Here is a 15,486-nt window from a genome sequence, read left to right as displayed (position 1 = left end):
TGATATGACCCATGGATAAGTCGATGGTAAAACCTAGGGGCACATAACAAAGGATCTAAAGTGATTGCCTGGCAAAAAGCGGGATAGAAATAAATAAATAAAAATTTATTAAGTGGATGAAGTAAAGAAAAACATTGCCAAAGAACTTACAAAATTCTAGCAAGCATAACTTTTTGTACTCATATTAAAGGCTAGATGGATAGGAGACTAGAAGGGGGTCAGTGATTCCAAGGCAGATTAAACTCTTGCCTTTCACCCCATATGTGTGTGTGTGTGTGTGTGTGCGCGCGCGCATGCGTGAGTTAAAATACAGTACTTACATTGATCCATGGATAAATCAACACAGGTTTTGTGGGTCAGTTTTTTAACCTAAATTTCTAGATGTATACATGAGTATCTCACACTGTATCTCACAAAATGGCAAATCACAGATTTCCCTAGCATTCGGCCATGTCAAACGGCGTTAATCCTGTAGTGCAGACCCAATCCTGGACAGCAAGGAGAACCCCAGCATGCTACAATTCCCAAGTGATTTGACTTCACTAGACCATGCTGGCTCTCAAGATGTCTTCAGAAGAGGTTTGCTCCCATTGCCTTGCTCCCAGTGGGTTTCCATGCGTGATTTCAACCAGAGTCTCCAGGAGTCCTATAGTGTGACCCCTTGTTGGCTCTCAATTGCATTGCTAGCCACATTTTAAACATTAAACCTCACTGGACCCCAGGGGGAATCCCCCCCCCGGGCTAACCCCACTTTGCCATCCCTTTCTGGGCACTTTGGCATGATGCCCTGGTTGCCAAGTGACAAGAAGCTTCCCAATTGAAAACACACTCCAAGGCCAGCTGAGCCAGCTAGGCAAGTCAAGGACGGGCATCGGCCACAAGGCAAAGGTGGGCCTGTTTGCCAGCCCAGACGAACAAGGCCAGCTGAGTCCATGCCATCCTCTTCCTTGTTTTCTTCCAGTCTGAAACCTTTGCCCGCGAGCGATGCCCGTCCTTGACTGGCCCACCTGGCCTTGAGGTATGTGTTTTCCGTGGGGAAGCCCTTCCTGTCCTTGGCAACCCAGGCATTGTGCCAAGGCACCCAGTCAAGGATGCTAACTAATCACCTGATGCATGCCATGCGTGATGGCATGCCTGCACTTTGGCTTCTCTGTGTCTTGTCAAAATCATAAAATTACATCCATACATTCTGGCCTCTTCTTGTTGTTGTTGTTGCTGTTGTGGGTCTTCAAGTCCTTCCTGGCTTATGGCGACCCTAAGGCGGTGAACCTCTCACAGGGTTTTCTTGGCACGTTTTGTTTGGAGGAGGTTTGCCATGGCTACCCTCTGAGAGTGAGAGAGAGTGACTTGCCCAGTGGGTTTAGTGGCTGTGCCAGGATTCACACTCTGGTCTCCAGAGTCAAACTACTATGCCCCTTACCATGACACAAATCTCCATGCCATGAAAAAAACCTGTTTCCATGTTTCAGTTATGCTGCATGAATTTAATGTATCTTATGTGTTTTAACAATGCTTTGACAGTATTTTTTACAGTGTTTAAATGGTTTTATGTGTTTTAATCCATGTTCTAGCCTGCCCTGAGGAGAGGCAGGTAATAATAATAATAATAATAATAATAATAATAATAATTCAAGGCCTTTGTGGAGAGGTCATATACTTTCTAATGGTCCCAGTTTGGCAGGCACCAGGTTGGTCGCATGTCTTCCGTTTCCAGGACATGTCCTACATTTCATTTCAGCAGCATGCTAAGATTGGGGTTTTTTTTCGGTGACAACCTAAGATGCTTTTAAGTAGGCATTTTAATATATAATCATGCTAAGGTGGTTTTTGTGGGAGGTGTGTGTGTTGGTCATGCATTTCAGCTTTTGTGTATTTTTATGTGGTTTTATGAAGTTCTTAGATGATTTTAAATGTTTTGTGTTTTTATTGTAATGGTTTTTGAAATGCTTTTTACCTGTGATCTGCCTTGGGTCCCTTCTGGGAGAAGGGCGGCATACAGATATGATGATGCTGAGACGGTCCTCCATTTTGCAGTGCCTAGTCCTCCTTTGCAGTGAGAATAGCTGGTCACCCCAGGAGGGACAGTCCCAATGAATCCTCTGTCCTCCCACTTTTTCCAGCTGCTTTTGAAACATCCCAGTTTTCCCTCTTTTCCTTCCGCTTTGTCCTCAGTTTGCTTCAGTTGCTGCAAAATGAATCCAGAGTGCAAAGGAGATTGCTATCCGGATCGGACAATTTGCATCAATAGGAGTATAGTGCCTAAATCAATGGACGTCATAGTACCACTCTATTCTGCTTTGGTCAGGCCTCCCCCGGAGGAATCCCGTGTCAAGAGGCCTCGGATTATGTCTTCCTACGTGGCAGAAGCAGATGGGGCTGGATGACCCTTGGGGATCCCTTCCAGCTCTAGGATCCTATGAAACTCAGCAGAAGGCAAGGAGAAGAGTCAGTCAGTTCAGGCGAAAAGCAAAGTGCGGCAGCCTCTCCAAGCTTGCATCTCCCTTCTCATCCATACCTTTGCCCTCTTGACGTTTGCTCTGATGTGGCTTGCTTTGCCATGGCCATCCTCTGAGGCTGAGAGCGTGTGACTTGCCCAAGGTCACCCAGTATCCCCCATAAAACAATGCCTCTTAACTCCATCCCAGGATTCAAAGCTATAGCTGTGTTAGTCTGTAGATTCAGTACGTAGAGGGATCTTGTCGCACCTTTGAGACTTACTGAAAGAAAGAGCTTGGCAGCATGAGCTTTCCTACACGTCCATCTACTTCCTCAGATGCATTTGCAAAGCTCATGCTGCCAATTTTGTTCTTTCAGTTAGTCACAAAGGTGCTACAAGACCTCCATCCCAGAATAGATATGATAGTATCAAAAGCCACAGAACCAGCAGGGACACACAAACCGATCCAGTTTTCAGCATAGGTCGTTCGGGACGTCCCCTAAGGTGGCCTAAGCTTCTTTCCCCCCATAACCAAGGCTGTGTCTGCACTGCAGAAATAATCCAGGTTGACACCCCTTTAACTGCCATAGTATGGAATTCTGGCAACTCTCTGACTGCAAACCCTAGAACTGCATAGCATGGAGCCATGAAAGTGGTGTCAAATGGGATTATTTCTGCAGTGCGGATGCAGCCCAAGTCCAAAGGGAGAATAAAATGGGTTGAGATAATCCATCTCATCCAGGATGCATGTCTCAGCTGGTGTTACCAAGCATGGTGACTGGTGAACCCGTGGCACCCTGTGGGTGAAGAACCTCCAAGTGCCACTGTCCTGCCAGTCAGCGGGTGCTTCCACGTCTTCCGGCTGGCCTTGGGTGCTGACTCAGGGGCCAAGGGACACCTTTTGGGTGCCACTTGTCTCTCTCTGCCCGCCAAGGCCTCTCCTCCATCCCCGCCCTCCTTCTGCATTTCTCTTCAACCCAAGGCAGAGAGGTCAGCAAACTGGGTGTGCTTGGAAAGCAAGGTGAAAACAAACATGTTTTCTGGAGGTTCCCAGGCCCCAAAGGTCACAGAGGTGGAGCAAGGAGGAGGGAAGAGGAATGTTTGGCATCTGGGGCAGATCTTACCATGCTTCCCTCCTCTTTGCATGCTCTCCAGCCCTGCCAATATTGTACAGAAAGTCTCAGTTTCCACCCGTCCCATTTCCTTGGCTGCTTTCAAATATCCCAGCTTCTCTTTTCTGCTCCCACCTTCGTTCTCAGCTCCCTCCAGTTGCTGCAAAACTGAGTTTAAAATGCACAATCTTGCGAGCCGCATTGGATCCCTTTCTGGGAGAAAGGCAGCATAGAAATGAAAAAAAAGTAGCAATAATTAAATAAATATACAAATAATTTACATTCAGCCCAGAAGCTGGGAAAGAAGAGAAACAGCAGAACCTTCCCAATCAGCTCTAGCAAAAGCAAACTGATGCAGTCTTTCTTCGCTTGACTTTTCCCCCTCATTCCTAACTTTTGCCATCTTGGCCATGTTCTTGGTACCGCTTGGTCCCTGCAAAATGTTGGCAGGTATGTCTATGCCAGTGTTGTTTAGTTTAGATTTCAGCTTTCTACAGGCCTAGCCATTGGGCTCAATGGGGGCCACTTATCTATTTGCGTTGGGTAGTTGCAAATCTTGCAAATCTTGTCACTAGGGGCGTGTGACCATTGCTCCCCAAATTTAAGTCTGCCCTTTGGCAGCAATGGGATGCTGTAACATTTATTCACCCGCCTTCCTTTAAAATACTGGAGCTCACACTCTACCTGTGCAAATGATATTATAATTTAAGCTATAATGTTAAGTTTGATAATTGTTTTGCCCATTACATTCAGTGATAAATATGCAAATTACGATTTATGAATAACATAAGTACCAAAAACATGACTAAGGATTGTGTTTGGGGGTGGTATGGGATGAAGTCAATGGAGGTTGGCACCATGTGATGCCAAACCTAGCGATGCCACTGAAGAGGATACTGAACTGGGGTGCCCTGCTTGGTCTAGAGCTCAGAAAAGTGTTCACCTCTATCATCATCATCATCATCATCATCATCATCATCATCATCATCATCATCACCATCATCTATTATACCCTTTCCACCAAAGGGCAGAACATCAAACAAACCCTAGTGATGCCACTGCATGAGTGAGATGGCACATAGGGTTGCCCAGCAAATGGGCGCATTTTCAGTCTCTCTGGTGCCATCCTCTCCATGCCCTACTTTCTTTTTGGACTCCCAATAGATCCCAGTCCAGGGAGCAGACCAAGCCACAATGACCCCTTTGACCACCAGTCCAACTCGGACTCCGGTCCCATGCACGATGTGCTGTTTTTCTTTGCCTGGCACTCCCTTGTTGTTTTGCCTTGAGCCCAAGAGCCTGACATTTTTGGTTATTTACCTGGGTGGGGATGGCCCCAGGCCTTCTGCAGAAGGACATCCTTGGGCTGAGCCAGTTTTCTAGGAACTGGGTAGGGTTCAACTGCTTCTCATATTTGGGGCTGGCAAGGAATTCAACCTCTGGCAAGCCCAATTTCACAACCTCTTGCAAGCTGCCCATAACAACACAGGAGTCGTCTGGCATGCGTCACAGGCTGGACTGGATGACCTTTAGGGTTCCTCCCAACCCTATACCTGATTATATCCAAGCACCTTGGATAGCTCCTGGACAGCAGTGGTTCCCAAACTTGGGTCCTCCAAGTATTTTGGACTTCAACTCCCAGAAGACCTAGCCAGGGATTTTATAGGGGAATACTGTACCCTGAAATACCCCCAGAGAGGAGAAGGCTGGAACTGGAGGCAAAATAATAATCATTTTAAGGCCAGAGTGGGGATCTTACATTAAATATTTGCCCCGTTGGGCTGCAACCCCCATCATTCTTTGCTCACTCACAGGACTGATGGGAGTTGTAGTCCAACAGACATCTGTAAGGCAGCATAATTCCCAGCTCTTCTTTTAATGCTCTCTATAATTATACGGGGAAAAGGTAATCCCATTAAATCCAGTGGGGCTGAAACTGGATTATTTTTGCAGTGCAGATGCAGCCATACGCACTCAGAGACCAAGGCTGCCCCCTGCGGGTGAAGCAAAGAATTGCTCTCTTTGTTGGAAGCTGAAAAGTCTATAAAATCTGAATTTTGTCACTAAATACATTGATTTAATACATCCATTGCCATAAAATTAAGAAAACTCTGGTGATGAAGGGGAGGAAATGCTCTCCCTGGATACATAGGCGAGCAAAGGGGTTTGCAAGGACACTGCACCCATAAGAGGAAAAGCTGAATGGGGCTGCAAAAGTTCCTTCTCTTTGCTTCATCGCATCCCCATTGAAAGCAAAGGGTCCAAATGGAATGGACATGAATTGAACATGCTCCTGTGCATGGAGGATCTGGTGGTGAACAGGGAGGCTATTCATCCGGAGTAATGTAGACTGACTCTTCACCTTGGCCACCTTTTCCAGCGTAATTGTAATACATGCCTTGAGTGTTGGCATAGACGGGTTGCTCTCCATGGAAGTCTGAGAGTCGACGTGGTCTGTGGATCAGAAAGATGTGCAAAAACATATCCAAATTATTATTTGAACGGGTTGCTCACCTTCTTGCCATGCAACCTTAATTGCAGGCTTTCAACCTGTCATCTGCTCCAGCAGCATTAATGTGTTCCTCCTCTTCATCATCATCATTATCATCATCATCATTGCAATATACTCTGTTTGAATGATTGCAGTGCCCATGGGGCATTGATGGATCTAAATGTTAATGTGTCCTAAAGGAGTCCCTATATTGGGAGGAAGTGAGGGGAGAGATAAGCAAATAAAATAATAGAATCATAGAGCTGGAAGAGATCTCAAGGGTCATTCAGTCCAATCTCCTGCCATGCAGGAACTCGCAATCCAAGCCCTCTCTGGCACAGATGGCCATTCAGCCTCGGTTTAAAAACCTGCAAAGAAGGAAACTTCATCGCTCTCCTTCAGCATCTTCCATGGTCGAATAGCTCTTACTGTCAGGACGTTCCTCTCAATGTTTAGGTGGCATCTCTTTCCCTGTAGTTTGCATCCATTGTTCTGTGTTCAAGTCACTGGAGCAGCAGAAAACAAGCTTGCTCTAGCCTTAGTATGACACCCCTGTCATATCACCTGTTAACCGTCTCTTCTCCAGGCTAAACATCCCCAGCTCCCTCAGGCATTCCTCATAGGGATTCATGGTTTCCAGACCCTTCACCATTTTAGTCGCCCTCCTTTGCACATGGCTCCAATTTCTCAATTTCTAAAATCCTTTTTAAACTGTTTTGTCCAGAACTGGACACAATATTCCAGGTGAGGCCTGACCAAAGCAGAATAGAGTAGCACTATTACTTCCCTTGAGCTAGACACGATACAGTGCACCCGCGTTATACACAGCTTTGAGCATATGCTGAAAGCCATGTGGAAGCACATGAGGCACAAGGGGTGGTGCGTCCCATTTGGATGAATGAGGTGCACACCTGTGGCATGCGTATACCGCTGCGCCGTTGCACCACCGCACCGCCACATGCACGAGTATTCACTTGAATCGAGCTTGAGCATGTGTGGTATTTGGCTTACGTGGGGGGGGGGGGGGGAACGGATCCCCCGCGTAAGCCAAGGGCGGACTGTATTTCTGTTGATGCAGCCTAGAATCGCATTGGCCTTTTTAGCTGCTGGATCACACTGTTGACTCATGACTGTGGACTGCACTGGGTGTACGAGGGGTGGTGGTACACCTGGTGGGACTGGCACAACTTCTGGGCAAGTGAGAAGGGGCATTGTCTTCCTTTCTCACCCACCCAGCAGCCACAACAGGCACAGCACTATCAAGCAGCAGTCTGGCTGGGCAGTGGTTGGGCATGCACTCTCTGAATTAATGTAACTTTCTTTCTCCTTCTCCTTCTTTGAAGGTTTTTAAGCAGAGGCTGGATGGCCATCTGTCGGGGTGCTTGGAAAGTGTATTTCTGCATGGCCAAAGGGGATGGACTGAATGGCTCCTTAGGGTCTCTTCCAACTCTAGGATTCTAAGTATTCCAGCATGGCAGAAGGAATTTGGACTGGATGGCCCTTGGGAGTCCCTCCCAGCTCTAGGATTCTATGTATTCCTGCATAGCAGAAGGGGATTGGACTGGATGGCCCTGGTGGTCCCTTCCAACTCTAGGTTTCAATTATTTTATTGCCATCTCCTGGAAGGCTGAAACCAGAACCTGTGTGGCCATGCAACGTCAGTGGGGTCAAAAGTTATTAATGAGGAAGATTAGACAGGCTAGGGTAGGATTCGGCAGTTTGCTTTTGCCTGAGCCAACTGGGAAGGGCAAGATTCTGCCCCAGCTCTCCTCCTTTTCCTGAGTTAATGGACTGCAAACAGATGTTGCCCTTTGCAGCTATGGAAGTAAGCTGAGGACCAAGGAGGAAAGTGAGACAATTCTGAGCCAAAGTGCATTTGAATAAGTGGTATCAAACTGCATTAATTTTTGCAGTGCAGATTCAACCCTTTGTACCCTTCCATCCCCACGTGAAGAGCTTTATTTATTCTGGCAAGCCTTTGAGAGCTGATATTTTCTGGAAAAACAGGCCTTGTAGAGTATGCTCACCTTTTATGTGTTGCATTGCTTGTTTTCATTTGTTTCAAATTTAGTGAAGGGTTATTTCCTTTTTTTTAATGCTGTGAATCTTTCAGCTGCTCTAAGGCTGCATCTGCATTGCAGGATTAATGCACTTTGCCATGGCACCATGCAATGGAATTCTGGGACCTGTAGTTTTGCAAGCTATTTTGCAAGCTATCAGAGCGCTCTGGGGCCACAGAAAACCACAGATCCCAGTTTTCAATGGCATGGAGCCATGTCAGTTAAAGTGGTGTCAAACTGCATCAGTCTTAAGCATTTTGAGCCCCAAACTTGGGGAAACCCAAGATAACAACGCTGGCTTTTGCACACTCAGTTTGCCTCCCTGATGCCCGCCGGGAAGTTGGCACCCTTGTGCCCAAAAGCTGCTGCTGGGAAGAAGCTGCAGTGTTGCAGGAAGGGAATTTCCCCAGTTTCTTTTCTTGCTTTTTAGCTCATTTCTGAGAGAGAGAAAGAGGGAGGGAGGAAGACGGATTGCCAAAAGGGAAATTAGCTAAGATGCTGAGGCCACAAAAAGGTGTCATGTGCGTGACTGGCTGCTCAGTCTCTCTCTGTCCCTCTGTCTCTGATGCTGCATCTACAGTATAGAAATAATGCAGTTTGGCACCATGTTCAGTGCTGTGGTTCCATCCTATGGCATCCTGGGATTTGTAGTTTTGCACGTTCTTCAGCCTTCTCTGCCAAAGAGGGCTGGTGCAGTCAAGATGGCAATAACTGAGAACAGATAACTAAGGATGGGCTGCAGTAGTTTGCTTTTGCCTCAGTCAACTGGGAAGGCAAGACTACACCCCTTCCTCTCCTCTCTGCTACTTTTGCGGTTTGAACTCAGTTTTGCAGCAATGGATGTCAGCGGAGGACCAAAGTGGGAGGAGGAGCAGAGAGAAACCGGGACGTTTGAAGAGCAGCAGGAAAAAATGGGATGGCAGGGGATTCATTGGGATCATCCCTGCTAAATCAGGGCAGGAGAAAGGCTTGCGATGGAAGTCAGCTGAGGATGAAAGGGGAAGTTGGAGGAGGAGAGAAAAACTGGGACATTTCAAAAGCAGCTAGGAAAGTGGGACGGCAGAGGGTTAATCAGAATCATTTCTGCCAAATTAAGATAGCTGGAGAGTTTGCAATGGAAATAAATGCAGGACAAAAAGGGAAAGTGGGAGGAGGAAGAGGAGGAGGAGAGAAACTGGGACATTTTAAAATAAGCTGGAAAAGTGGGAAGGCAGAGAATCAATTGAGACTCTTCCTGCCAAATTGAGAGAGTTGGAGAGTTTGCATTGGAAATAAGTGGAGGGCAAAAGAGGAAAGTGGGAGGAGGAGACAGAAACCAAGACATTTTAAAAGCACATGAAGAAATGGGAAGACAAAGGATTAATCTGGGTCATTTCCGCCAAATCGAAACAGCTGGAGGGTTTGCAATGGAAGAAAACAGGGGCTGAATGGGGGAATGTAGTTGTAGGACTAACCGGGACATTTGAAAAGCAGCTGGAGAAGTGGGAAGGCAGAGGATTAAGCCAATCCACCGGATTATCCAAATCATGACATTTGGAGAGTATGAAGCAAGGAATTGGGCAGGAGATAACTTTGGAGTCCCACCCACAACCGGTTCCTTCTTCACTTGCACCCTCATGACATCCACTAGGAATCGTTTTAATTTGTTCTAAGTTTCCATTTCAGCTTTTAGCCCCAGTTGGCCCTACAAGGGGTAAGGCAGGTTGCAGAACTTGGTTTAGGAACTTCCCCACATCCTCTTTTGAAGGTGAGATTTGCTGATGCCGCCTTCTTCTTCCTCTTCTCCTTCTGCCCCAAAGTGACTCCCCAGGATCCTTGGACCGTGATTCATCACCCCAAATTTGATACAATAGCTCACAACTTTAAATTACACACACACACACACATACACACACACAGTAGAGTCTCAATTATCCAACCTTCGATTATCCAACATTCCGGATTATCCAACATCGCTGCTCAGTGATTTCTTTACATTTTCAGATGACTGAACTGTTTATACAGTACATATTATACATCACAATGTTGATCAGTGATTTCTTTACATTTTTAGAGGACTGTTTATACATTACAATGTTATTCCTATAACGTTACTGCAACGTGACTTTTACTGTTACTGCAATAAAACTTCAATACATTTGCAATTCATAGTGATTTCAAGGCTTTTCTTGGACCCTCCGGATTATCCAATGTTTTCGGCTATCCAACTATCAGCCCGCCCGTTTATGTCGGATAATCGAGACTCTACTGTATATATAACCATTGATTTTTAGTATGAACCAAGATAGCTCCTTGCTCTAATTAACTTCTGGTTTGAGTGTTTTGGTTTGATTGACTCTGAAGACCCAAGTGTGAATCCTAGCTTGGCCCTATAAACCCAATGGGTGGCCTTGGGCAAGTCACGCTCTCTCAAGGGAAGGCAATGGCAAACCTCCTCTGAACAAATCTTGCCAAGAAAACCCCATGATGGGTTTTCCCAGCCTTGGGGTTGCCGTAAGTCAAAAACAACTTGAAAGCTCACAACAATGACATTTTTAAGAATTATAAACTGATTTTAATTCCATGGTGCAGTGAATTCATGATTGCCTAAACTTCCTCCCAGATTTTGACCTTAAATTGGTATTCTTTACTGGTTTGAAAGTGAGTGTGTTAATGCCAGCCTTTCCCAGCTCTGATTTCATACCCTCCAAATGGTATCAGATTGTTCGATTAATCCTCTGCTGTCCCACTTTTTCAGCTGCTTTTAAAATGTCCCAGTTTCTCTCTCCCCATGACATTCTTGCAAAGAAGCTAGTGAAATGTGGGCTGGACAAGGCAACTGTGACATGGATTTGTAATTGGTTGACCAGCCAAACCCAAAGGATGGTCAGCCATGGCTCCTTTTCGTCATCCTGGAGAGAAGTGACCAGTGGGGTGTCCAGTGGGGCTCTGTCCTGGGCCCAGGGCTATTCAACATCTTTATCAATGACTTGGACGACAGAGTTGGGGACATACTTATCTAATGTGCAGATGACACCAAATTAGGAGGAATAGCTAAAATGCACAGATATAGGATGGGGGACACCTGGCTGAATGAAACTACGTGTGAAAGGGATCTAGGAGTCCAAGCAGACCACAAGTTGAACACGAGTCAACAGTGCGATGCAGCAGCTAACAAGGCCAATGTGATTTTAGGCTGCATCAATAGAAGTATAGTGTCCAGATCAAGGGAACTAATAGTGCCACTCTATTCTGGTCAGGCCCGACCTGTAATATTGTGTCCAGTTCTGGGTACCACAATTAAAAAAGGACATTGAGAAACTGGAGCGTGTCCAAAGGAGAGCGACTAAAATGGTGAAAGGTCTGGAAACCATGCCCTATGAGGAACGCCTTAGGGAGCTGGGGATGTTTAGCCTGGAGAAGAGAAGGTTAAGAGGGGATATGATAGCCCTGTTTAAATACTTGAAGGGATGCCATATTGAGGAGGGAGCAAGCTTGTTTTCTGCTGCTCCAGAGAACAGGACCCAAAGGAGCAATGGATGCAAGCTCCAGGAAAAGAGACTCCAGCTCAACATTAGCAGGAACTCCCTGAGAGTAAGGGCTGTTTGACAGAGGTACACACTCCTTCCTCAGAGATTATGGTGGAGTCTCCCTCCTTGGAGGTCTTTAAACAGAGGCTGGATGGCCATCTGTCAATGGGGATGCTTTGATCGAGAGTTCCTGCATGGCAGAATGGGGTTGGACTGGATCAGGGCCCTTATGGGCTCTTCCAAGTCTATGATTCTATGATTCTCTTCCTCCCCCCCTTTCCCTTTGTGCCCTCAGTTCAATTCAACTGTTGCAAAAAGAACTCAAGTAGTGTGCACTCCCTTTACTGTGACTGTGTCTTGCTGCATGGCAGAAGAGGGTTGGATGGGATGGCCCATGGGGATGCCTCCCAGCTCTAGGATTCTCTGTCTTCCTATGTAGGATTCTCTGTATTCCTGCATGGCAGAAGGGGGTTGGACTGGATGGGTCCCTTCCAACTCAAGGATTCTCTACATTCCAGCATGACAGGAGTGGGTTGGCCCTTGAAGGTCCCTTGTTACTGTAGGATTCTGTGTCTTCCTATTCAAAAAAGGAAAGGAGCCCTGATGGTGCTGTGGTTAAATACCGGTCCTGCTGCTATCGTAAGTCCAATCCTGGAGGGCTCCGAGGTCCAGTCAGCCTTGCATCCTTTCATCGGTGCTAAAATGAGTTCCCAGCTTGTTGGAGGCAATTGGCTTACAGATTGTAAACTGCTTAGGGAGGGCTAGTTCACCGATAAGCAGTATAGAAATGTACTTGCTATTGCTATTGCTGTGTAGAAAATGTATTCCTGCATGGCAGAAGGGGGTTGGACTGGATGGCTCCTGGCGACCCCTCCCAACTCTAGGATTCTCTGTATTTCTGGATGGCTGATGGGAGTTGGACTGGATGGCGCTTGGGGGTCCTTTCCTACTGTAGGATTCTGTCTTCTTATGTAGGATTCTATGTATTCCTGCATGGCAGAAGGGGGCTGGACTGGATGGACCTTGAGTATCCCTTCCATCAAAAATCCTATGATTCTATGATTCTGGAATCATTTTATGATTCTGGAATCATCCTAATAGCTCCTGATAGAGAAATCATAAAATGCTGATATCACAAATTAAATGAAGTTTATGATCAATGCAAGATGCCTGCTAGAGGATCCCAAGCCTCTTTCTGTGCCTGCCTGGCATGTCCACTGGCAAGCCTTGCACAGTGCCCTCTTTTCTCACCTGTTCTTGGAGTTTCTCCTGCTTTGGCGCTTGCCACCCTCTGGGCCTTGGCCCACAAAGATGTTCTCGTAGTAGCCCTGGTGTCCCTGGGGCCTATCCTGGCCCACGTACCTGGGTTGCCCCTCGGCAGTGTCAGGTGTCCACTTGTCATGGGCCAGGGGTTCCCCTTTTTTGCTCCGGACCAAGAAGTAGGTGAGGGCTGCGATGAGGAAGAGGCCCATGATGGGGACGACCACGGCCACGTAGACGGCTTTGGCGGGCAAGCCCTGGCAGTTCATGGCATAGAACTGGGTCACATTGAGGAGTTCCTCAGAAAAGGAGCATTGGCACCCCAGCTCCGGTGGGCAGTGGAGGCAGTCCCGGAAGATCCTGGTGGCTGTCACGCAGTCGCAGGGGTTAGTGTCATTGCCTTTCTGGGATGGCGGACACTCAGCCCAGGCAGGGCAAGCAAGGTGCCCAAGGAGCAGGGCGATGGAGGGCAACAGAGTCCACATCCTGGGGAGACATAGGGGAGAGCAAGAATGAGCCATGTGTGGCCACAAGGACCTCCATGCCAGTCACCTCCATGCCAGCCACAAGGACCTCTGCTCCAACCCTAGGGACCTCCATGCCAGTCCAGAGAATTCTGATGCCAATGCCGAGGACTTCCATGCCATCCCTAGGGACTTCCCTGCCAATCCTAGGGATCCCCTTGCCAGCCCCAGGACCTCCATGCCAGCCCTGAATCTCCCTATGCCAACCCTGAGTACCTCCATGCCAACCCCGAAAACCTCTATGCCAGCCCGCAAGGACCCAGATTCCAACCCTGAGGACCTCCATCCCAACCTCGAGGACCTCCATTCCAACCCTGAAGACCTCCATGCCAGCCCCAAGAACCCAGATGCCAGTCTTGAGGGCCTCCATGCCAACCCTAGGGATCTCCATGCCAACCCCGAGAACCTTCATCCCAACCTTGAAGACCTCCATTCCAGCCCTGAAGCTTCCAATGCCAGGTCTGAGGGCCTCCATGCCAACCCTGGGGACCTCCATGCTAATTGCAGGGACCTCCATGCCAACCCAATGGACCTCTGAGCCAGAGCTGATGACCTCCATGCTAGCCTCAGGGACTTCCATGCCAACCCTAAGACTATATTTGGTCCCAGGGCTACCATCCCTGGTCCAGACAAAAAGGCCAGTTGCTTCAAGGAGCCAGAAGTCACCTTTTCCTTTGCCTTTGCCTGGAGCAAAGGGGCCCTTTTTTAGTTCAAAATGTTTATTTTCCCCAAACTGACCTCTCACTGCATGCAGTTTTTCTTTTGTTAATGGTTTCTGTGTATATTATTTGGGGCGGCCTCAGTACCCACAATGGACAGAAAACTGGCACCCAGGATTGCCCAACTGTGGCCTAGAGTTATGCTCCATTTGTGCCAGTCTGTTAACTGGAACGGTGGATAATAATATAATAAATAATAAAGATTTATTTATAGCCCGCCCAATCACGAAGGATGCCATGGTGGGAGCCGGGATGGCACAGTGTGTCGGACTACGATTCCAGATTCCCATCTCAGCCATGAAACCCTCTGGGTGACTTTGGGCAAGTCACACTCTCTCAGCCTCATGGGAAGGCCATGGCAAACCTCCTCTGAACCAATCTTGCTGAGAAACCACCCTTAGGATCACCATACGTTGGAAACTGGTGCACCTTGGATTTTGGTGCGTAACAAGAGTGCAATGCCTTGGCACCCCTTTGCCCCCAGCCCCTGCCCCTAGCCCTACCTTGGACCCTTGGGACTCTCTGCCACTGTCTCAGCCGTTCTCTGGCCTGTCCAGGGAGGCGCCTGGCATCCCTTCTGCTGAGGCTGAAAAGGGGAAGAGGCAGTTCCCCCTTCTGGCCCCAAAGGCTGCAGGGGGAAGTGATGGTGGCGGCGTCTCAGTTGCTCAACCCCCCAGAGCCATCTGGAGGCTGTTCAGGCTTTCGAACCCAAAGCCTTGGGCTGGCTAGAGTCAGACTGGACCCCTGGCTCTGAACCTGGCAGGAAAAGGCAAAGTGATGGAGCCAGGTGCCAATGAGGTGGACCCAGGTGGAACCTGGAGACAAAAGGGGGAGGGGCCAGGTGAGAAAGGGGAGGGGTCAGGTGGAACCTGGAGACAAAGGGGAGGGGCCAAGTGAGAAAGGGGAGGGGCAGGTGGAATCTGGAGACAAAGAGGGAGGGGCCAGATGAGAAAGGGGAGGGGCCTGGTGGAACATGGAGACAAAAGGGGAGGGGCCAAGTGAGAAAGGGGAGGGGTCAGATGGAATCTGGAGACAAAGGGGGAGGGGCCATGTGAGAAAGGGGAGGGGTCGGGTGGGATCTGGAGACAAAGGGGGAGGGGTCAGGTGAGAAAGGGGAGGAGCCTGGCCAAACCTGGAGACAAAAGGGGGAGGGACCAGGTGAGAAAGGGGAGGGGCCAGGTGGAACCTAAATACAAAAGGGGAGGAGTCAATTGGGAAAGGGGTGGGACCAGGTGGGACCTGGAGATGAAGGTCCCACCTGGTCCCACCCCTTTTATCTCCAGGTTACACTTAACTCCACCCCCTTTGTCTCCAGCGCCCTCCTGGCCCTGCCCCATTGCATCTGGCTCCACCTCCTTTTGTCTCCAGGTCCCA

The 15,486-nt window shown here is 48.2% G+C and overlaps 2 protein-coding genes across 3 annotated transcripts in view; both read right to left on the bottom strand.

Annotated features, from left to right (window-relative positions):
- Positions 1–5,604: 5,604 nt before the first annotated feature.
- LOC121916634 lies at positions 5,605–14,852 on the bottom strand. Of its 2 annotated transcripts, none has more exons than XM_042441933.1 (3): positions 14,616–14,852; positions 12,972–13,355; positions 5,605–6,003 (listed from the first exon to the last, which is right to left on the bottom strand). In XM_042441933.1, the coding sequence occupies exons 2-3, from the start codon at positions 13,352–13,354 to the stop codon at positions 5,877–5,879; spliced, it is 510 nt and encodes a 169-aa protein (XP_042297867.1). In that variant the 5' UTR covers position 13,355; positions 14,616–14,852; the 3' UTR covers positions 5,605–5,876. The 2 variants fall into 2 exon arrangements, with proteins under 2 accessions (XP_042297867.1, XP_042297866.1); XM_042441932.1 differs by having other exon boundaries at positions 12,861–13,355; positions 14,616–14,846.
- A 118-nt stretch (positions 14,853–14,970) lies between these two features.
- Positions 14,971–15,486, bottom strand: part of ISYNA1 (inositol-3-phosphate synthase 1) — a gene marked incomplete at its 5' end in the record, with an annotated part of 17,953 nt that continues 17,437 nt past the window's right edge. Inside the window, one exon of the mRNA XM_042441898.1 lies at positions 14,971–14,981. Within this exon, the coding sequence (XP_042297832.1) occupies positions 14,971–14,981 (11 nt within the window). The remainder of the gene's footprint in view (positions 14,982–15,486) is intronic.

Source organism: Sceloporus undulatus, chromosome 10 (assembly GCF_019175285.1).
Source record: "Sceloporus undulatus isolate JIND9_A2432 ecotype Alabama chromosome 10, SceUnd_v1.1, whole genome shotgun sequence".
In the NCBI taxonomy this organism is placed as follows: Eukaryota; Metazoa; Chordata; class Lepidosauria; order Squamata; family Phrynosomatidae; genus Sceloporus; species Sceloporus undulatus.
The sequence above is the reverse complement of the archived record's forward strand: the minus strand, read 5'-3'. Positions and strand labels throughout refer to the sequence as shown.

Bases quoted from the DNA above. Each gene is read 5' to 3' on its own strand.
- LOC121916634 (XM_042441932.1), bottom strand. From the start codon at position 13,354: ATGTGGACTCTGTTGCCCTCCATCGCCCTGCTCCTTGGGCACCTTGCT. The intron at 6,004-12,860 runs GTGAGAAAAGAG...TCTGATCCACAG, and splicing joins AGGAGAAACTCCAAGAACAG to ACCACGTCGACTCTCAGACT.